Source organism: Bactrocera neohumeralis, chromosome 4 (assembly GCF_024586455.1).
Source record: "Bactrocera neohumeralis isolate Rockhampton chromosome 4, APGP_CSIRO_Bneo_wtdbg2-racon-allhic-juicebox.fasta_v2, whole genome shotgun sequence".
NCBI lineage: Eukaryota > Metazoa > Arthropoda > Insecta > Diptera > Tephritidae > Bactrocera > Bactrocera neohumeralis.
The window spans coordinates 32,630,448-32,653,654 of NC_065921.1; the positions used below are offsets into that span (position 1 = coordinate 32,630,448).

The 23,207-nt window shown below is 37.7% G+C and overlaps 1 protein-coding gene across 3 annotated transcripts in view; it reads left to right on the forward strand.

The window, feature by feature from the left end:
* Positions 1-19,178, forward strand: part of LOC126757237 (hillarin) — a 37,944-nt gene extending 18,766 nt beyond the window's left edge. For all 3 annotated transcript variants that reach the window (XM_050470980.1, XM_050470979.1, XM_050470981.1), the window contains 9 exons: positions 862-1,003; positions 1,330-1,523; positions 11,866-12,417; positions 12,502-12,944; positions 13,001-13,209; positions 13,286-13,560; positions 18,332-18,445; positions 18,570-18,733; positions 18,788-19,178. In XM_050470980.1, the coding sequence (XP_050326937.1) occupies positions 862-1,003; positions 1,330-1,523; positions 11,866-12,417; positions 12,502-12,944; positions 13,001-13,209; positions 13,286-13,560; positions 18,332-18,445; positions 18,570-18,733; positions 18,788-18,938 (2,244 nt within the window). In that variant the 3' untranslated portion in view covers positions 18,939-19,178. The remainder of the gene's footprint in view (positions 1-861; positions 1,004-1,329; positions 1,524-11,865; positions 12,418-12,501; positions 12,945-13,000; positions 13,210-13,285; positions 13,561-18,331; positions 18,446-18,569; positions 18,734-18,787) is intronic.
* Positions 19,179-23,207: the final 4,029 nt, after the last annotated feature.

Sequence of the window (23,207 nt, forward strand, 5' to 3'; positions counted from 1 at the left end):
CGGCGTCTGGCTTTGCCTGCAATGTGTTGCTGCGTGTGTTAGTTTTCCATGCTGGCCTACGACGGGCTGCAAGTTTGCGAGTGTTTGTGCCTCCTCACATGTGCAAAAGTGCATTTGGCTGCTCACCTAGATATTATGCACGCTTCTACACACACTCACACTTGCACTCATATGGCACATGACGCTCACCGTTGCCAGCTTACCTTGTAGGGAAAACCTGAACGAGCAAAATAAATTTCTGGTTTCCATTAACTCTACACTTGCACACTTATGTACGTAAATAACATTTAGCTTTACTTTTCTTCTGGTGAGATCTACCCACTTCGGAACTAGTTCGTATCTGGCGATATGCTTTACTATATCCAGCCCATAAGTGTTGTGGATTACGAACTTTTCGAAGGGAATGTGGAACAAAGAGCTTATTTTTATTAAAAGTAGTCGAATATATACATATGCTTGTTCTACTACTTTGTTTGAACAGTTAAATTTGGCCACAAGAAAACCATTTGTGATCTCTATGCTTCTCCATGTTAACGAAAAGGATACAAACGCGAAAAATAATTAATTTCCTACGAAGTTTTTCCAACAAAGTTTTATAACATTTTACAAATAAAATCAAATCAAGTTTTAGTGATAAAAAGTAGAACGACTTTGCATACTTCCGTTGACTTTCAAGAGGACAGAATTAAAGAACTCTCAAATGGCATAGTGCTATATCGCATGTTGTCGAAACTAAAACTCAAGACCATTGCTTATGGTATTTTATAAACAATCCGCATTAATTTATTGTATCAGTTGAGAATGGGTAATAATATTGATAATGTGTAATATGAATAATGTGAACTATTTATTTTCATTTAGGTTTACTGTAGTTCACATGTACCAAAGAGTGGTCCTGGTCATTTAGATCAAACGTCGGTGGGCATAAGGCAGGCTTTGAATGCGCCCCGCACCAACAAATACGTCAATGACCAAATTCGCGGAACACGCACAGAAGTCGACGGTAAGTATTGAATACAATATGCTAATAATTACTAATCATTTGTTGGAAATATGATAATGCACCAATCCAAGCAACCGTTGCCACTAAACAGCCCACGCCACCATTCATTACTCCTAATGCAGGCGAATAATTAAAAATTATCATTTATAGAGCGCTTGTACATAAATACCGCTGAACACTCTCAATTAGATATGTAAACACACATGCTTATGCATATACGTATTTAAGATTAAGTTCACCATACAGTTTTGAAATGTGCAATTTGTGCGAGTGTTGTAGCAATTTAAATAAAAATTTTCATTTCATTTCTCTTCGCATGCATTCAGGTGGATTGGGCTCACGTCAATCGACACCAAATGGTTACGGCAGCCGTGATGTTAGCTCCCCGTCACAAAACGATTCCGATTATAAATATGGCCGATTCGACGCCAGCGCACTCCACATTGCGCATGCGCTGAAGCAAACGGAAATACAGAAAGCCTACAACAAGATGAGAGAAAAACCGATAGATTTCTATCTGGTAAGTAAAGACAACGCCAGGTACCCAATTATTTATTAGCAATAAATTAAATCCCGTAAAAAAAAATCGACGCTCCATATGTAAATGTGTATTTGTGCATAATATGCATGCTTCATTCACCGGTGGAGAAAGTAAATGCGCGCTTTTAATAATGCACATTAAAACATACAATTCAATAAATATTTACTCCGAGCAGATGAAAAAATCAATTTTTGTGCGATCATACAAAATTAAGGCGCTAATAAGGGATGTATGGGGTATTTGAGGTGTCCTGATTATGAATTTGAGTTCCAAAATTATCCATCACGTAAAACTATTCTTGACAATTTAGTAAATGGTGGTGGTTTGCCTCCTACCTTCTTTGACTACAACATAAAAAATCCTTACTGTTGGGAAATTTTTGCTTTCATTTATGATTTTAGCAAGCCAAAATTAGCAAGAAAGAACATCTAACCTCATAGTCGCAAAATGACTGACTAGAGCAATTAATCAACATTCATGCATTTCATTCTTTGTTGTAAAATTTATTCACCAGTAAACATGATTCTTGTCCTTTCTTTTGTGATCTTAAGATATATACCTTTCCCCTCATTTTGATGATTCCTCTACGCTTATGTCTATGAATATTTTCCTTACAGGAAGCCAAAGAACAAAACAAACATAATCAATTTTAGTAGAAATCGTGATTTTAGCAAGTATTTGTAATGCAAGGTCTGTCGCAAAAGAAACAGAACTTTTTAAATATAACTGTTTCTGGTGACGCCACCTATTGGTGGGTATATGAAATAAAAAGTTTGATCTCTTGTTGACATTTCGTAAAAATTTTAAGACAGTGGATAACTACAATCGATGTTATCGATCAAAAAGTGACAGCAGCTTTTGGTCATCGGTCGTAAAATGCAAAGAGCAAATATTAAATTTTGTTTTAAACTTGGGAAAACGTTTACTGAAACATTTCAAATGATGAAAAAAGTTTATGGTGATCAGTGCCTATTCCGTAGTAATGTGCTTGAGTGGTTTAAGTGATTCCAAGAAGGTCGTGAGAAGTCAAAAATAAAGACAATGCTGATTTGTTTTTACGATTCCGAGGGTATAGTACACCGAGAGTTCGTCCCACATGGCCAAACGATTAATGCTGTGTTTTACCTTGGTGTTATGAAGCGTCTTTTGTCACGCATTTGTCGTGCTCGACCACAATACCGTGAGACAGGGTCCTAGCGCTTGTTGCACGATAATGCGCAGTGTCATCGGTCGACGTTTGTTACTGATTTTTTGACAAAAAACTCCATATTAACCATTAATCACTCACCCTACTCAACTGATCTGGCACCCTGTGATTTTTACCTATTTGGAAAACTTCATTTTCCCATGAAAGGACACTGTTTCAGGACATTTCAGCTATCCAAACGGTCGACGACCGATATTCTCAAGAGCATTCCGACAATGACCTTAAACACTCATTTGAAATGCTAATTGACCGGGCTAAACGCTGTATCGAAGCACAAGGAAACTAATTTGAATAAAAAAATATAACTTTTGAAAAATATTAATTTTTTGTTGTTTTATTTAACAGTCCTGTTTCTTTTGCGACAGATCTTGTATGTACCTAATGACACACGCTGTCAGTTATTATATTTCACTATTTTACTTTACAAAACTTTGATTGGGATATTGTTTGATCTACATATGTTCAACTTATTGATTTCTCAGTATTTGTTGTTGTTTTGTTGTCAAGTGATTCAAAATATTATCCACAGTTTTCAGCATGTTCACACTCTACATCTTTTAAACTTCTCTTCAATGGATACAAATTAACACAAAATTTGGTTTATTTACTAGAAACAATAAATTAATTTTCTGCTTGAGAAATTTTAAAATCTGAGAAACAATTATTTTAGTCTACGAAAACATACGTATACGAGTATACATACATACGTATGTTATGTGTACTTTATTAATGAGCCAATTTAGTATGTTTATTTATGTAGCTGAAGCAAATTACTTTAGCTACTTCATGCTGTTGATCACGTTGGTGAAAGCCTCTGGCTGTAGGCACGAATGTAGGTGTAACTAAGTAGTCCACGCCAAATATTCTCTCAGCTGGGAGGAGTTCGATGGACTCGGATTTGGACATTGACTTCAGCAAAAGTTAGCAAAATGTGTTTGTCTATAAATGGTCGTCTTTCGTTTTGAAATACTTGCATAAGTATGTCCCCAAGACTTCTTGAAATCATACTTTTTACAAAGGAAAATCTTCTGCAGGTTGTGGACTCCATCTCTTATCTATGAGCTGATCGGAATAGCGCAATATTCTAGTCATAAAAGTCTTTCCGCATGGTATTTTAGTTCCAAAATACTTGATTCCACAGAGACAACGACTAGATGCCGAGTATATTGAGTGTTTTATCACCATCAGGAAAGTTATGAGTTTACCTTCCAACCAAGTCAAAATATAAAAGTTCATAGAATGGTTTTTCTTACGATTGTTACTTATGTTGTAAATACGCCAAAAGCTGTTTAGAAATGGGTTAAATCTTTCAAGGTGTAAGTGCCAAATGTAACACTAAGCAATATAGGCTGGGATTTGTTTGCGCGCACAATCATGTAGTTGAGTCCATATTATCTGTGTGGCTTTACTTAAAGAAATTAAATACATATGTATGTATGTACATGTGTACTTACATGTGATCGTGTTCATATGCAAGAGTGAAAGTGTGAGCAACTCAAGCGATCGGTGCCACAAAATGTTGGCGCGTGTGGCAAGTGGCTACTAGCTGTGGTTTTACGAGTCGTTGCAACTGCATTTATGCACAAATCATTGTAGTTATCGCTGTGTGTATCTTTGCCCCCCCTTCGTCAGGCAATGTCCGCTTAATGCATTCGTTTTACTCGCTTACTATTTATTTTCGTTTTTCGATACTTTCTACTTGACTTCATTTTCATTCAGTTAAGTATATATTTCATCATTGTTTATCGCAGTTTTCTACCAAAGACCTCGTACCACAACCTAGCAGTATTTATTTCTATGTTGCTTTGCCCATTTTAGTGATCTCGGCGTTTCTATTTTTGCGCACAAATCAACCAAAACAGCAAAACTAAAGTTCGTAATTAAAACCGTTGTCTTTCCAACTACTAAAACGCCATTATGTCGTCCCGGTCACTTAGCTTTGATCGCCTGCAATAAATCCAACAACTGAACACAAAGGTAGAACTGACTTATTAGGAACCTATACTGATTCTAAATCCACTCCAAGTCACCACGGACATCTGTCTCTTTTAACAACCCGAAGACTTACATTGGGACAATTTCCCACTCCATAGAGCTTAGAACCCACTTTTAATTGATTCTGTTTTCTTATTCACAGATGTTTTAAAAGTATCAAATTTAAAGCTAATGTAAAGATGAAAATTATGAAGTAACAAGAATACTATCGCTGAGCAATTTCAAATACCATTCAATCAGAATTCATTGAGCTCGAAACCCAACACTGAATATTAAAAAATTTGCATGTCAATAAGGACACCACTGAATTGGTTTATTTAAATATTTAACTAAAAACATGAGTTCATAGTCGATTTAACAAAATTTATTGAACCAATCGTTACAATTCTTTAAAAACATTCAAAATAAACCCTTTCTGCGTCGATGCAGCGTTGCCAGAAGGCGTTGAAGGCGTCACGAAAGGTATTCTGCGGAAGCGTTGGGATGCCGGCCTTGGTTAGGTAGCTGTTCACAAGTTCGCAGTGCGAGCTGGGGCGTTATCCCGGTGAAACTTCCAAACGGCTGCGATGTCTTTTCGGACCCGATTGACCCTTCGTTTGACTCTCTTGAGGACTGAACCTCCGCTTTTGATAAATTTAACATCTGTGCAATTAAACGAATACTTTGTCGATGGTCTGAGTGCAAAACTTCGCACACACGAGTCACATTGTCGGTTTTTGTCGAAGTCGCAGGTCTCCCAGCACGGTCTTCATCAGCGACCTCTTCGCGGCCCTCCAAAAATGCCTGATGCCAACGAAACACACCACTTCTTGCTAAAGTAACATCTGAGTAAGCCTGCTTGATCATATCAAACGCCTCTGTCGCAGATTTGCCGAGTGCCACACAGAATATAATCACGTACCTCTGCTCTAACGAACGCTGCATTTTCGGCTTGCACCACTCACAGAAACACGTCGCGCGAAAATGTTGGTCCAGACTCTCCAGGTGCTTGGAGACAACGGACCAGCCGCTCATTCGTAAGCTAGGAATGCCGTCTACCGAATCCAGTCAGTGCGCGCACGCTCCGAAATACAGTCGCGGCGGAAGAAAATCAGTCCTTTTACTTTCCAGACAAACCCTGTATTCAAACTCATACGTAATGTATTATCAAAGAGATATGTAAAAACAATTGTCATATAGATTATAATAATTTTTTTTAGTGAGAGTTCATAAATATTTTTATTACAAAAATAATTGTATATAATGCCTGTGCAATGCATGAAAATAAACAAAGTAAACCGCTGCATTGCAAATATGGTATAAATTGCCGCACTATGCTTTAAACACATCGCTGACAATATGTTGTAATGACAGCATCACAGCTTCCTTGTTTCATTTCAAGGAAATTTAAATGCTTTGTCGAAGGTGAAATTTTTTATGCAAAATAGTAAATATTTTAAAATTATGAATTAGTGGCACGAACATCTGCCCATTGTTTCGGTAAAAATAGAAATAGTTTTAGTTTGGCGACAGCTTGTTGTCTAACTGTTCTCATAAGAAGGGGAGTAATTTAATATTTGACAGATCCTGCCCGTCGTCTTCCAGCTTCGTTAAGTTTAAGGGGGTATTCTAGTCTACAAATGCTATTTAACGGCATTTTTTAAAGTCCAATAAAAAAAAACTAAGAACATTTTTACTATACAATTTTTTATCAGATATTTATTGATATTTTAAGAATACAAAAAAAAATAAAAAAAAAAAATTTTGAAAATAAAGGTGCGCCCTTCCTGGCACGATTCCAACACTTTGGGTGATCTGAAAAAAAAAAAAAAAAATTTAATCAGTACAAATGCCGCTATCGTCTGAACTAGGATAAGTAAAAAAAAAAAATTTTTCAGTAAATGGCGACTGTTTGAATTTTTTGCCCGTTTTTTGGCAAAGATCAAAATTTTTTAAAAATAGTAAAAATCAAAATTTTTTAATAATCCTAATTCCAAACATAGAGAGATATATAAAGAAGGTCCACACCAAATTTCAAGTTAATCGGTTCATTAGAACTTGAAAAATCATGTCAGAAGTGTTGAAAATAGTAGTTTCGAGAAAAACGCGATTAAAGATTTGAGTCTAACTGCAGGCAGTTTGCACGTTGCGTCACTAAAATAGCTATAAGTCGGTAAATAATAGGAATTTTAAAAATTCCTTTGGGGAATATATTCTTAAAGGTCCAGTCTTTAAGAATATGCAAAAAAAAATCGATTTTTTCAAAATTCTAGACTAGAATACCCCCTTAATTCGTTCGTAACTCTATGTCCCTTCCTATGACAGCAAGATTAAAACCACTCGCTATCATTTTACATCAACTGAGACAAAAACCTGCAAAAAACTAAATTTAAGTTTAAAACTTCTTATGAAGGACAATGTAAAAGAGTAGTTACTTTTTGCATTGCGCAAAATGTCAAATCATTTAGACCACTATCTCGATATTTCATGGTGCCGTTTCACGCATTTGCGAAAATAGTGAAGTTTTACTTAAAATATTTGAATATCGATTCGATACAAAAAACATTTAAGTCGTTTTTTTTTTTGGAAAACTGAATATAACTATTTAACTTTGAAACTTTGATATTAATCATATTTAATATTTATTTAACATTATACTCATTATTTATCAAATTGCTAGCGCCATCAATGTACTTCTATATACATATGTATATGTGATCGTGTGTATAGATCCGTGGGCAGTTTCCATATTTGATATTTTTGAACAGTTCAATGAATTCGGAGATCGCCGATCACTTTCGATTTCCCAGTTATGAGTTCAACTTCCGACTATGTCGCGTTGGTGTCACTGAGACAGAAAATACAAAATAACACTACTTTACAGGCATTTTGCGACTGTGATGTCAGAGACTGTTTCTCGCTAATATTGGGTTGCTAAAACCGAAAATGATAGTAAAAATTTTGTAACAAGTAAGTTCAAACCACTACCATTCACTAAAATGTCAAAAATAGGTGAACATGATAGAAAAGATTTTAACTCAATTTCGTAACCAGGACACCTCAAATACCCCACATACCTCTCAGCACATCAGTCGCAAATTTTTCCTTCAGATTTGTTGAGTAGTGTAACCAACAGTAAATTGAACTACTTATGCCAATCGAATTATAAAAACAAAACAATTACTTTTAGCTTTTTGAACTTGAACTTGAAGTAATAACTTTTAAAATTGCTTCCGACAATAAAACGAGTAAAACAATACAAAATACTTAAATGATGAATTTTATTTTTATTTTATGGCGATTACAGTAGCGTTATTTTTTTTTTTTTTTTTTGTATAATAAACATTTTTATTTAGAATCTGTCTTATTATTAAAATGACAAAAACAAAATTTGCTGATAAAAACAATGATGTTAAAGAGAAATGAACATAAATGGAGGATCTAACGGAGGATAGCTTTTTATTCAACAGCAGTTGGATCGCAAGTGCATTATGACGGTTCTCCAGTCGATAGGGGTAACGAATACTCAATTCTTCTATAGTTTCTTTTACAGTCAGCATTTTTAAGTCTCGATGGAGGAAGTCATTTCTTTCATAAAAAGATGCCCCCACAATAGTGCGAAGAACTTTATTTTGAATAGCTTGAATAAGTTTAAAAATGTTAATCAGCTGCGCTCCCTCAGATATTAATTCCATACGATCAGATAAGAGTGATGAGTAGCTTGTTCTTCAAACTGAGATAGGATCCTGAACTTAGGAAACCTCCGCAAACCTTAACCTGTGCTGAGTTTTTCACCGCTTGTATGGACTTTTCAATATTAATGTCAATGTTCCATTTGGTAGGCCACGGTTCTAGATCGGTCAATTAAGTTTGTAGTTTCCTGGAAACAGCAGTAGAATTGCTATTCGAAGATAGCAGTGCAGTGTCATCAACATTGGTTGCCGTAACTGTGGAGTCAGAGTTAATCATTGCGAGGTCAGCCGTGAAAAGAATGTAGAGCACAAGAACGCTACCTTGAGGTACAGCAGCGCGTATGGGTCTCAGATTCTTTCAAATATTTTCGAAATAATTGCCAGTGGGTTAATTCGTCAATATGAATTGATTAGATACTCAGGCTTATCAGTTCCGGAATCAAAATTACCTCAGGACATTTTCATTGAGAAGAAAGATAATAATCTGAGCATACCACTAAAGAGCTTGACGATCATGTTGATTACATTTCCTGAGTGCACTTTAAAGGCTAGCGCATTAGTTCTGTCATAACCCGGAGATTTTTTTTCCATCGATTTGATCTCCCCCTGTTCTTCTACATCATCTAATTCAACGTTTGGTAGCTCCATCTGACTTGCTGACTCCTGCATTGGTTTCTGCACTAAGCTCGTTAGGTGTAAAGGATTTTGGAGTTATTTGGCAAACCCATCGGCTTTTTCGCATTAGTTCGGCAACAGATACCTTGCTGCTGATGGTTGGTGGGCATCTAGATATAGTATAAGACTTTTCTTTTGTTTAGTCGCATTCCAAAGATTATTTTCTGAATCTCCTGGTTTGGCAGCAACCAGATACGCCTCTAGGGACTTGTTGCGCAGTTTGCAAAGAACATCCTTCAGCTCCTTCGTAGCATGGCTCAGCTGTATTTAAACATACGGACTTGCCATGCACTCCGAAGAAGCCTCTTCTCCCTCAACTTTGTCATAACTTCACTGTCCCGCTTGTGGTTGCTTTATATGGATCTAGCCAAAAGCGTTCTTACGTGGACAGCATTGTGTATACTTCTGCTCAGGGCTTCGGTAGCATACTCAATATCTACCTCAGAGCAAATCGTGATATTGAGGTCCAAATTGTTCTCTAGCCATTTGGTGCACATTTAACACATTCCAAAGGCTGGTTACAGAATCTCAGCGTGTGTCCGAATTCTTGTCATTTATGACACTGGACTATATCTTCAAATTTTTTCTTGGCGGTTCGAAACGTACAACTGCTGAACAGAGCTTTGAGCAAAAATACTATCGATTTCAAAGCTTGCTTGTGATACGAATATGCGTAATGGATTGAATTTCATTTTTACTTTACATACTTTACCTATAGCGATTACAGCAACGTAATTGAATATAAGAAAAATCTTCAACGATGCAAAGGAAAATTATTCAAACAGTTCCGATATGTATGTAAAGCTCATATTATATTAGCAATGTAACGAAGTTTGAACGTTATTTCATTTCATTCTAATAAGAACGATTATTTTCAATGATTTACATTTAAATATCCAAATTTGAATCACTTTAACTGAAAAGATGATGCAAATAAATTAATCAAACAAGTGGCTAAACTAAATTTAGTCGATTTGGAAAAACATAACCTATAGGAAAAATACAAATACTTCTTGTTTAAATACTTCTTGTGTTTTATTGATAGCATGCCACACGCAATCTGTCCAGAGGTTTCCAATAACATCAATGAAAATAAATAAACTTTTTCATATGTAGATATTGCGATATATGTAGATACTACCCACCATTACTTAAGCAATCCATGCCACTTATGGCATACATATTTAAAAAATATCGACATAAGGGTTGTAATTCACCAGTCCTCAAAAAGGTTTAGGTTAAAAAAACTAAATTATAGAAACTCCGACCAAGTTGGCATACAAACAAAATATCCTAGTCGATATTTCCATTCATATTTTCGATTCATATTTTCCCCAATAATCCCCACTTTCTATTTTCTATTTTGTTTAATAAATAAAATCTGAAAACCGCGTATATACAAGTATGTATATTGGAAAGCTTCTGACATTTTAGCGCTTTGTTAACTGTTATTTTGCTATAAAGTTATTTCGCATGTAAAAAACTATCCAGCAAAACTGTGCATGCGAAATTCTAGATTACTTAATTGCTGGCATACGCAAGCGCACAGTTCACATTCGGAACGGTGTAGTTGGTTGCTGGTACCACTGAATATCGCTGACCGATGCAGAGTGGTTTGGGCGCACATAAAACTGCAGTTGAAGAGTCTGAATGCCCTAGGCAAACCGTTGCAGTTTCTCTACTGCAACTCACTCAAGCAAGAAATTATAATTAACAAAGTTAACAATGCGAATCAACAAAAGCACTACGGAAGGCCAAAATCCATTTTATGGTACGAGATGAGGGGATGAGCAGAAGTAATCTAAAATAACATATGTTTTCATTAAAGAAACCACCTAAAATGCATTCTCTATTGCAAAATTGACCTGCAGTACTAATTGTAGACATTTATTTGGCAGCATCTTAATAATGGATTTCTAATATTTCGGATGTTTTCTTGTAGAACAATAAAAAATACGTAATTTCCACTACGTATGTATTTATGTATTAACCAATTTTCATCTGGTTTCTTACCCTCTTCTGTAACCTCAAAGGTTTGCACACTCTTATCTTTATTATTCTTACCCTAAAATATAAAGCTTAGTCAGATTTGAGATGCGAGATCAAATAAAGACGTGTTAAATCTAACACGCACGTCTTTATTTCATGAGAACACGGAAAATCTTTAAATCAATCATTGTCTAAAAATTTTAGATTAGAAAACAAATCTTAGGACTGGTCCGAAAATGCCGCAGAGATAAAGTCCAATTATGGAGTTTTATGTTTTTTTAGTAGCAGTAGTAAGTAGCATTTTTTATATACTTGTGCAAATTTCGTTTTAGATTTTTCCACGACTTGCGTCATTCAAAATCCTACATCTCACGAACCAATTATCCGACTGTTGTGCGTATTTAGGAGAAAATAGTACTTGCCTTTGTGCTTCCGAATTTGTAAAGATTTAACAAATACAAAATCATTTCTTCTTGTTGTGATTTAATATTATTTTTACAAAAATAAATAAATATAGGCTTATTAGTTTCTCGTGGTTTTGGTATATATCCAATATACCAAGATGTTTTACGAAAAATATTATATCCTAAAATCTGAGAAAAATATGACTTTATCGCATATAAAAAGTATGTTGGTTGCGATCTGATCCGTTACTATTATATTTTAATGATATTTTAGGTATACATATTTACTTGTAGTTAGCTTGTATGTATATGTTTGTTTGACGTTAGCCCTTTGTTCACCTTCTATCGCTTACCTTGACATGATTAATCTTTTAAAATAGGCCCGGGAGGAGCAAGCGCGCCTTGAAATGAAACATCGTAAAGAGGAAGATGATTTATACCGTAAATTTGCCCGTAAACGAGAGGAAGAAGATCGCAAAATACAATCCGAATTCCAAGACGAATGGGAACGTGAACTACAGCGCCTCACACACAAATTCGAAAAAGAACTAGCAACTTCTCGGCGCAATCGAGATGACCAAAATATGCTGACGCTGCGGCATGAGCAGCAGAAGGAAGATCTGGAAAAAAACATGACACTGCGGCGTAGCAAAAAGAAAGAAAGCATCACACGTAAAATGCTAGAACATGAGCGATATGAAACAGCCGCTTTAGTGGATCGCCAGTCGAGTGAAATGTTGGAATTGATTAGTGCGCGACGCTCGGAATACATGCAAAATGAGAGTATCTTTTTAGATGACGATTTCGATGAAGGCGCGGTCCCACTAGAATATCCGATGGTTGCTCCAATACCAGCTCCACCAGCCGTTAGCAAATTCCAAATATACACTGATCCTATTGAATTCGAAGATGTCGATCGCATTGCAATATCGGTGAGTTAATAAAATAATAAATTAATATTTTGTGCATAATTTTCAATAATGGCATTTATATCATCTAATATTTAAATCAAAAAGGTAGCACAAGAGGATCAGAAGACCTTCACGGACTTAGTGCGGCAGTTAGTCGGTCGTTGTACCACAGACATAGAAAAGGCTCGAACGATCTTCCGTTGGATAACTGTTAAAAACTTAAATGCAATGCATTTCGATGATGATTTGCGGGGTGATACACCCATGGGCTTGCTGCGAGGCATCAAATACGGTACAGAGAGCTATCACGTACTATTCAAGCGACTTTGCAGCTATGCCGGGCTCCACTGCGTAGTAATTAAAGGTTATTCGAAGAGTGCTGGTTATCAGCCAGGTGTCAAATTCCAAGATTCTCGGTTCCGTAACTCTTGGAATGCGGTATATGTTGCGGGAGCTTGGCGTTTTGTACAATGCAATTGGGGCGCACGCCATTTGGTCAACGCGAAGGAAGCACCTAAAACTGGACGCGGCAAAAATGACAGTTTAAGGTAAACCGTCAACACATTGACAACATTCAGAAAATTAACATAAAAATTCCGAGCAGATATGAATATGACGATCACTATTTCCTTACCGATCCTCGGGAGTTCATTTATGAATTTTACCCGTTACAAGAGGAATGGCAACTGCTTAAACGACCCATAACTCTACGGGAATTCGAGAACTTACCGTTTGTGCGATCGCTTTTCTTCCGTTATGGGCTACATTTCGCGGATGAAGGTTATGGCGCCGTAGTCTTCACAGATGACACTGGTGAGTTGCACATATTATTTGTACGCCATATTACATACATATTTACTAATTTGTATGGATTTGTATTTATGCATAGGTGCCGCCACTGTTCGTATTGCCATGCCAACAGACATGCAAAGTTGCCTGATTTTCCACTACAATCTTAAATTTTACGATAGCGACGAAGACTCCTACGACGGTGTCTCCCTGAAGCGTTTCGTTATGCAATCAGTCATTGGAAACATTGTAGCTTTTCGTGTACATGCGCCGTGCTCAGGAGCATTTCTTCTCGATATATTTGCCAATGCTGTAACCCCTCAGGAATACCTCACTGGCGAACCTATGAAATTTAAGTCCGTCTGCAAATTTAAGGTTCGTCAACCAATACTATTTCTAAAGTTTCATTTACCTCCATATCAAGGCAATTATATTAGCGACAAAATATATATTTTAAGCAAAACAAATTTAGCATCATCAACCGAAAATTCATTATAATAGGTTATGTTACATGGCTGATCTAGAGAGATCGTGAACTGCTATATGAAGTCTTTTGTGAAGCCATAGAAAAGAAGAACTTCTGTGTTCGATCTTTAAGTTAGCAAAGCGATTAGTGGCCAATACAAATTTGCACAGGCGTTTAATATCCATTCCCACTAATTCGGTGGGATGTCTGAAGGTACGCGCTCCCAAGTTCTTAAACCTTGACCTCCCAAACGCGGGAAGAAGGAAGTGTTAATGTGTTCACAGCTCGTATTTTTCCATATAGCTGCTGCAGTCAAAAGAATTTTGCAACAGCGCATGTACTGATGGTAGCTCAGCTAACTAGTAGTAGAACGCACGAGGATTCGGGAGCAACGACCCGTGATAGCGGTTACTAGTCTTACCACAAAGTGACTTGATGCCATTGATAACGAGGTTAGGCATTGCTTCACCAACCCTGAACGCACTGTTAAAGGGTTCAAGGCTAGTATCGCCGCCCTGCTATCTGAGTGGATGGTCACTTCTCTGAATGAGGCTGCACTATGGAGCAATAAATCTACTGCTACTTGGAAAATACCTCAATATAACATAATGGGCCTGACTATGGTCTGAAACCTGGAGTTGATAGAGAGTACAAGGCAATAATTGCCATTTTTGCTCTCTTTTAGATACAGCTTCCTGTCTCCCCGGGAACTTAAACGGTTTGAATGAATTGATCGCCCAAGTCAAGTGTCATTCATCCAGAATCTTTTAACACCACTCCGAGAGTTACCTCTCTAGGGGACGCATTGCTCGGGATCAATCAAGGAGTATCCGAAGTGTATCTTCACTACAAAGGTACGCCTGAACCTAGAGGACTCTTGGCAGCTTGCCACTTTTTCGCAGTATCTTTTCCATGAAGTCTCTTTGCCTTTCTAATCTCGAACTTGTATATATTACAAGTCCCGCTTAATATAACGTCCAATTGTCAGTTGACTCCCTACTACGGGTCTTGTTGAATTAACGACTGCAAGATGCCCTGATTTCCGAGAGTTCTATAGTTTCTTCGGTGTTTTCAGTGCACAGGAGCCCTTCAGTGCAGCTTTACACTCAAAGCTAAAGACGGACCCACTAGTAATCAATGAGTTCACCCCCGGCGCGAGTGGAAGAACTTGTCCCAGCGTTTTGCGGTACACTTCCCACTTTGTATTTCTATGATTTCTATAAGACTTTCTGGACGGATATTCTCCGACTAGATTGAGCTCGATGTTCCTGTGATCTGATCAAAGAAGAAGTGATCGCCAAGGACCCTCCAGTTTGAGATCAGAGGTGCAATTCCGTTCGAGCGCAGGGTGAATTCAATAACCTTCTACCTACTTGCAATCAAGAATGTAGGAGAATTTTCCCTATTACAAATGAACAAGTTTTCGCTAACAATGAAATCAAAGAGCGACTCACCTCTGTTAATAATTTTCGAGCTGCCCCATATTGAATGCCGTGAATTCACGTCTGAACCAATGATGACGCCGGTTCCCCTTCGTGACGCTTCAGCAAAGATTTTCCTCAACAGTCAAAGTCGTGGGACCCGCATCTCTTCAAACAGCCGATTTAGGCTGAAGACAAAGTCGCCAATTGACGAATCGCCCCCAAAAATTCGGAAAGACCCGGATTTTTCTCCATGGTCGTTTAACCATCTCCCTCTGTTGTATCCACCCCATCTGAAGCCTGAACGCCATCAGCTTTGACATTCGTCGGGAGTATCCTAAGGACCACGTTTTGGAACCCATAGCATATGGCTCCCTTGGTTTCGTTGAGAGTACCGACAAACTCCGCATTAAGCGGAATCAGCACTTGACGAGGAGATTCCTCGATTCTCTTCAGCTTTATTACTCTTCTGCCATGCGTTGGTAGTGAGATTTTACAATATTTTACGATTTCCTCAATCTCACATGCTGAGGAAGGTTCAGCTGGCAACCAGACAAGAGCCTTAAGGAGAAGCGGAAGGTCCGATTTGTCCACAGCCTCTTATCTGGATCCTTTCCATACCGCTTCCACCCGAGAGATTTCTTCCTTATATAGGACAAGCGAACGTTCATCAGCACATCTTATGAACCCCATTGTGTCATCCAGAACTCTCACACTTTGGGAGTGGCCCAGGGTTTGCTATGACAAACTTTAAAAAGACTGAGGAGATGCCATCATCCTCCCTGCTGAGATCGAACACGCCAAGCTTTATAGAGCCAGCGTTTTGAATTTTACTAAAGGTTTGCCCTGTCCCAGTTCGCAGTCTATTACCAAGGGAGGCTTTCCCCTCATGTCAAGCAGCACTCCAACTCCCACCAAGCACTGATCTGGGCATCGATTTACTTCCCTTTACCATCAACTTTGCATAAAATTTTGTGTTATCTTGTTGTTTCTTATCCATGCAAATAGGGTCCGCATTTAAAGCCCGTAAAGGTAGTCGCCTTCAAGGGTCCCAAGGTAATCTCAGGTCAAGACTTTGTGTTCAGAGCCGACAACTCCAACTTAAGGACGACGGAGGGAGGGTACTCTGAGCTCTGCCAAGGTTTTAACAGGACAGGGGTGGTTGCGACATTAGCATATCATCCACTTCTGATAAGTGTCCCTCCATCATACTCAGGTGCCACAACGCCGCAACCATCAGTCCAGGGTTCTACAACAATCCTACAGAGCTAATCCTACTCGTAATCCAGTTCCAAAAGAAAAGTCAAGTCCAGGAGTTGAAAGGTCGTAAAGGCCACAGGTCATTTAGCGTTACCTAGGATGCACCAACTTAGATGAAGTCCGTTAAAATAAAAATTTCAAGGAACGCGTTCGTTCTTGGATTCCTAATTATATAAAGGAAGACACATTGTTAGTCACACTTCAGCGAGCACTAATCACAGAGCAGTATAATCGTCCATACCATTACGTTAAACAATTAATACATTTTTTTACTCTCGCAACAAAGTTTCTAAGAGAGTATTATAGTTTTGTTCACATAACGGTTGTTTGTAAGTCCTAAAACTAAAAGAGTTAGATATAGGGTTATATATGTATACCAAAGTGATCAGGGTGACGAGTAGAGTCGAAATCCGATGTCTGTCTGTCCGTCCGTCCGTCCGTCTGTCCGTGCAAGCTGTAACTTGAGTAAAAATCAGATATCATGATGAAACTTGGTACACGTATTTCTTGGCTCCATATGAAGGTTAAGTTCGAAGATGGGCAAAATCGACCCACTGCCACGCCCACAAAATGGCGAAAATCGAAAACCTATAAAGTGTCATAACTAAGCCATAAATAAAGATATTAAAGTGAAATTTGGCACAAAGGATCGCATTGGGGAGGCCCCGCCCCCTACTAAGTTTTTTGTACATATCTCGGAAACTACTATAGCTATGTCAACCAAACTCTATAGAGTCGTTTCCTTCAGGCATTTCCATATACAGTTCAAAAATGGAAGAAATCGGATAATAACCACGCCCACCTCCCATACAAAGGTTATGCTGAAAATCACTAAAAGTGCGTTAACCGACTAACAAAAAACGTCAGAAACACTAAATTTTACGGAAGAAATGGCAGAAGGAAGCTGCACCCAGGCTTTTTTTTAAATTGAAAATGGCCGTGGCGTCGCCCACTTATGGACCAAAAACCATATCTCAGGAACTACTCAACCGATTTCAATGAAATTCGGTATATAATATATTCTTAACACCCTGATGACATGTACGAAATATGGGTGAAATCGGTTCACAACCACGCCTTCTTCCAATATAACGCTGACGTTGAATTCCATATGATGCCTTCTCTGTATAATATATGTATATACATTAGGAACCAATGATGAAAGCGGAATAAAACTTTACAAAAATACGGTATTTGAAAAATGTGTAAATGTCGTATTATGAAATCTCGATTATCACTTTACCATGCGAGAGTATAAAATGTTCGGTGACACCCGAACTTAGCCCTTCCTTACTTGTTTTACCATATTAAAAAAAAAAAAACTTATAAAAACCTACATATCTGGCAAGCAAATTCTACTTGAATTATACTGCTATTTTCGCGTTGGAAACATACGTAGATATGTATGTATGTATGTGTATATGTCTCTTAACTATTCCCTATAAAAGTTATAAAATACATTCATAATCTGCTGCCCCTGTCAAGTATCTAAAGAATTGTATCTGTCAATTTTGGCCTCTTGAAATTTCTCTGTGACTCATTTTAATTAGTAATCATTATATTTATTCCCTGAACAAGGGATATTAAATTTGCCAAATTTAAATGATAAGCATGTCCGTAAGTGTTTATATGTATATGAACAAGTCCCTCCGTTTTAAAGATACCGATATCAGACCACTATAGCATATAGCTGCCATACAAACTGAATAATCGGAATCAAGTGCTTGTCTGGAAAACTTTTTTTCGACGAGATATCTTCATTTTTGAGATGTGTTATTGGGAAAGGGAATTGTTCATTCGCCGAAGAAATTGTTCAGATCAGTAACTTGATAGCATATTGTTTCCACAAAAATTGACGGATCAAAAACTAGTTCTTATAAGTAATATCTTGTATTTGTGAACAGACGTACTTAGTTCAAGATTTAGCTACTGTTATAAAGGAAAAAAATACGGCTTTACTTTTAAAAAATATATTTTTATAATTTTTCATAATATTTAGATATGTTGCGAAGAACTACAAACAGTTATGGTACCGTTGCCGGATTGCGCAAGTGGTGAATGGGGTCCTACAAAAGCGACTAGGCTTTTTGGATTAATACCCATAACGCACCAAGTAAGTACAGATTTGAATTCGTATACTACTTAGAAGAGAATCGTTCACAACAGCTGTTTATCTGCAATATACAAGTAGACATTGTCTTTAGAGTAATATTATAAGCAATCATCAATAATTGTAGGATCCACTTATATTTGCTGGACGAAGTTTAGACCTTCAATTTCGCATGTCAAGGCCTTTGACAGACTTCATGGCCACGCTGCACAAGAACGGTGTTGAAGAAAAGAAACTCTCCAAATATGTGACGCACAACACATTAGACGACATTGTGACATTCATAATCAAGTAAGTGGTACAAAACCTTAAATTCCAACATGTCTGATAACGATTTGTTTACAGTTTTCCCGAGGAGGGTCAGTACGGTTTAGACATATATACTCGTGAAGCTGGAACCATGGCTTCGCATCATAGTCACTCTGCGTCAACGGGTGAGAAACACTTGCTCACCCACTGCTGTAAATACTTAATCAATTCATCGAAGCGGAATTAAATTGGCAGAAATGCATAAGAGATACAGCTGTATGAAATTGTTACAATATTTTTAGTGAAATGCAATAATTACCAATTAGTTGTAAAAGTTTTGTATGATTAATACCGATTATGTTTTAAAAGTAATTTCATGCATATTAATATATTTTACATATTAAAATCCAAATAATATTGAACTGTGTACAATTTTACAAATGCATATGAACAATAAATATACATACCATATATACTATAAATTAAATTAATTGAAATATTGACATTGAATCATTGAGCCTAGGCATTAAATCCCTCTGATTCTGCAGAGATTGATTCAAGGAATACCGGTAATACAATAGATATTAAGCATAGTCGGTGAAATTAGACACCAGCTGCGTACGGAGAAATAAATTTCGGGAGGCTTTTCTGATCAAATTTTTTATTGTGCTAGAAACAAATGAGAAAGATAAAAAAAAACTTAGTGCTGCCAATATGTATTATTTATTGTTTAATATGCACCACGTCAAATAGTCATTCAATTATACATATGTGACCTGGTCTACGAAAAGGGAGCTAACGTGCGAAAACTAGTTTTCTGGGAAACAGCTGTTAAAAATAAACAACTCGTTTCGTCAGTTTCTCGTTATCTCATTAATTGTTCTCCTTTCCAGAGGCTTCAAGGACGTCCAGTAAGTGTTGTTTTTGGTCGGAATATTATTATAGTTCATCGTGTAAGTTGCTAGTGTGGAACATTTAAAAAAGTAACACTGAAGTAGTGACGTTTACTCTAATACTGCGCAGCTGCTGTTGTCTTGTTTTCATTCGTCTCTCTTTCCGGATGTTCTGTTATCACATTTGTGTAAGTGTTTCTGTTGATTATCGTCTTCGCATTTCGCATGAAATGAAACATGAGTGTTGATGAGGAGTTCAGTGCCGTATACGGACAATATTTCCATGAAAAGGATGATGAAAACAATGAAGAGAGCGAGAGATTATGATGAAGACGAAGTATATGTATCTCAGGCAGAAGATGATATCGAACAAACTTTTGTTAAGATTGACCTGTCTGTTGTTGAATTAAAGGAGGAGGAGCTGGTAACAAAATTTCTGTCAAAAGATTGTTGTAATAATAAATGTCATACACTGATACCACGAAAGATGCCTACAAGTTATATCGGGTGATTTTTTAAGAGCTTGATAACTTTTTTTTTAAAAAAACGCATAAAATTTGCAAAATCTCATCGGTTCTTTATTTGAAACGTTAGATTGGTTCATGACATTTACTTTTTGAAGATAATTTCATTTAAATGTTGACCGCGGCTGCGTCTTAGGTGGTCCATTCGGAAAGTCCAATTTTGGGCAACTTTTTCGAGCATTTCGGCCGGAATAGCCCGAATTTCTTCGGAAATGTTGTCTTCCAAAGCTGGAATAGTTGCTGGCTTATTTCTGTAGACTTTAGACTTGACGTAGCCCCACAAAAAATAGTCTAAAGGCGTTAAATCGCATGATCTTGGTGGCCAACTTACGGGTCCATTTCTTGAGATGAATTGTTCTCCGAAGTTTTCCCTCAAAATGGCCATAGAATCGCGAGCTGTGTGGCATGTAGCGCCATCTTGTTGAAACCACATGTCAACCAAGTTCAGTTCTTCCATTTTTGGCAACAAAAAGTTTGTTAGCATCGAACGATAGCGATCGCCATTCACCGTAACGTTGCGTCCAACAGCATCTTTGAAAAAATACGGTCCAATGATTCCACCAGCGTACAAACCACACCAAACAGTGCATTTTTCGGGATGCATGGGCAGTTGGCCACCAAGATCATGCGATTTAACGCCTTTAGACTATTTTTTGTGGGGCTACGTCAAGTCTAAAGTCTACAGAAATAAGCCAGCAACTATTCCAGCTTTGAAGACAACATTTCCGAAGAAATTCGGGCTATTGTCATGAACCAATCTAACGTTTCAAATAAAGAACCGATGAGATTTGGCAAATTTGATGCGTTTTTTTAAAAAAAAAAGTTATCAAGCTCTTAAAAAATCACCCGATACAATCAGCCGGTTTATCTTTGGAACGTCAGTGGTACATCTATCACAATCTTCGCAGCTTAGTTTCGGATATATCTAAAGTAGATATTGTGGCTCCATTGCCGAAAGATTTGCCATCGAAGAAACGGAAGACAAAAACTAGTGAAGATGTTCTCAAACCAGACGAGGAACCAGGTCCATCTTCCTGTGGATCAACACGTAAAAAGATCTCAAGGAAAACGACAACAAAGAAAAATACATAAACTACTCAGCATTATTATTTTTGCCCCATAATATTTACGTTTGTCTAGTGTATAATCATGTCTTTATAGCTTATAATTCAATGTATTTTGTTCATTACAAAAAAATTATATTTTTTCGTATTTTTACTCTTCTTTCTCTACATTTTTAGGGAACTTTCAAACAAGTTATGACTTTTTGGATTCTATCACGTGAAAAAGCATCTCATCTTCCATCCGAATCAACTAAAAAGTGAAAATTGATTTTTTGACACCTAAGCCCCCTTTCCGTAAACCAGGTTACATATGTATTTACTTTTCAACTGAACAAAAAGTGCTTATAAAACGATATCCCATCTTCTGGGCCGTGAAGCCGTGGTGTTCAAAATTTTCTTCGCACGAAACATAAACATCTCTATGGATATTGAGAAGAGTAAGGCCCTCAATCCGTAATCGCTAGCCGTATTCCGCAAGTTAGTTTTCAGTCTGCGAAGACTCTAAATCTATTCGCAATCAATAAATGCATTTTTTTAAATGATTTATTCTCTTTTTGTACGTTTATAATTGAAATCGATCGTTTTTGCTAATTAACTCGTCTGTGAGAGTATTAATAAGAAATATTTCGCACATTTTTATGTTTGAAAATGCAAACGCATGTGCAGTTTCAAGGCAATCAGCCAGCAAAAACCAGCAGAGCAAACTGAATTGCCAGTATTTACTGTATTTCCAAAAAAGCCCATCACGCCTGACTTGGCTCGTATTTTCATGGGCACCAGACTTTATCTGCTTTAGAATGCGGCTTTCCAGTGTGGCATTTAAAATTGACTTTCGTCCAAGAGTGTTTTTTATCATGAAGGGCTTATTGGTTGTCTTATTTTTGAAACCACGCGAGCAGAAACACCAACAAGCTTAATAAACCTTTTAATTTCTTCCCTTTTTGTTGAATTTAAATTTGTCATCTTTAGTAAAGCCAAATTTAAGAAAATAACCAAGAAAAACAATAGAAATACTCACGGTCTACTAAAACTGAAACCTAAATATTCCACCACAATTATTTATAGAATAAAAAGAACAACTTGAATAGTAGAGCAATATAACGGCGACCAATACTTCTCTTCCAGCACAAAAAAATTCATCAAGCTACCTGGCTGTCTCCGGATCGAAAAACTACCAACCAGATCGATCATGTTGTGATAGACGGAAGACACGTCTCCAGTGTTTTAGATGTGCGTGCGCTCCGAGGTCCTAACATCGACTCGGACCACTATCTTGTTGCAGCCAAGATTCGCACCCGCCTCTGTGCAGCAAAACGCACGCCAACAAACACAAGGAAGGTTCCACGTCGAAAAGCTGCAATCACAACAGACTGCCGAACGATTTTCTACTCGGCTTGCACTCCTGCTCTCTGAGAGCACTCATCAACAACTCGGTATAAGGGAACTGTGGGACGGCATTTCAAACTCCTTACGTACAGCTGCATCCGAAACCCTTGGTTTTCGGAAAGTGCAAAGGAACAACTGGTACGACGAGGAGTGCCGCGCCGCAGCGGAGAGAAAACAGGCTGCCTACCTCGCAACGTTACGATCGACCACAACACGTGCGGGATGGGATAGATACCGAGAATTGAAGAGGGAAGCGAGACGCATCTGCAGACAGAAAAAGAAAGAGGCCGAAATGCGTGAGTATGAAGAGCTTGATAAGCTGGCCGACAGGGGTAATGCTCGAAAATTCTACGAAAAAATGCGGCGGCTTACAGAAGGTTTCAAGACCGGAGCATACTCTTGTAGAACCCCCAAAGGTGATCTAGTGACCGATGCCCAGAGCATACTTAAATTATGGAGGGAACACTTCTCCAGCCTGCTGAATGGCAGTGAATGCACAACGCCAGGAGAAAGCGAACCCGATTCCCCAATCGATGACGATGGAGCAGACGTTCCATTACCCGACCATGAAGAAGTTCGAATAGCAATTGCCCGCCTGAAGAACAACAAAGCGGAAGGGGCCCACGGATTGCCGGCCGAGCTATTCAAA